Genomic DNA, 577 nt, shown 5'->3' with positions numbered 1-577 from the left:
TAGACACAGCTTGGCACCCCCTTACCCCGCCCTCGCCGCCGCCGCCACACACTCGCATGCTTCTCTCCATCTTGTGATTTCTTTTTTCCTTTTGAACCCTCCAGTGGGGGTGCGAGTTTGTATTTAGCCCCTCCACTCTACTGCCTCTTTTCTAACCGCTCTCCTCCCCCCTCCCCCAGCTTGGTGTGTGCCTTTTTCTCTTCTCATTCCTCTTGAATTTTATTTATTCATATTTATTTGGCTCCTGCTCTCTTCCCTCTCGTTCTCTCCTTCCCTCCTTCTCTCCGGATCCCTGCTCTCTCCCCGGAGTGGCGCGTCCAGTGCTCCGCCGCTGGCCAGGCGTGATGTTGCACGTGGAGATGTTGACGCTGATGTTTCTGGTGCTCTGGATGTGTGTGTTCAGCCAGGACCCGGGCTCCAAGGCCGTCGCCGACCGCTACGCCGTCTACTGGAACAGCAGCAACCCTAGGTAAGGCAATAGGGGGCAAGGAGTCCGGGCTACCCGGGCCTCGGGGCCCTGCGGAAGGAGCTGCATCGGCAGCGGGGATCAGCGCGCACCGGCCGCTGGCAGCGCGCA

At 59.6% G+C, this 577-nt stretch overlaps 1 protein-coding gene across 2 annotated transcripts in view; it reads left to right on the top strand.

Annotated features, from left to right (window-relative positions):
• The first annotated feature begins 6 nt into the window (after positions 1-6).
• The window catches only part of EFNA5 (ephrin-A5), a 277,454-nt gene continuing 276,883 nt past the window's right edge, over positions 7-577 (top strand). For both annotated transcript variants that reach the window (XM_005866440.2, XM_005866439.2), the window contains exon 1: positions 7-469. In XM_005866440.2, coding sequence (XP_005866502.1) covers positions 345-469 — 125 coding nt within the window. In that variant the 5' untranslated portion in view covers positions 7-344. The remainder of the gene's footprint in view (positions 470-577) is intronic.

Source organism: Myotis brandtii, unplaced genomic scaffold, assembly GCF_000412655.1.
Source record: "Myotis brandtii unplaced genomic scaffold, ASM41265v1 scaffold230, whole genome shotgun sequence".
NCBI classification, from domain to species: Eukaryota; Metazoa; Chordata; class Mammalia; order Chiroptera; family Vespertilionidae; genus Myotis; species Myotis brandtii.
The sequence above is the reverse complement of the archived record's forward strand: the minus strand, read 5'-3'. Positions and strand labels throughout refer to the sequence as shown.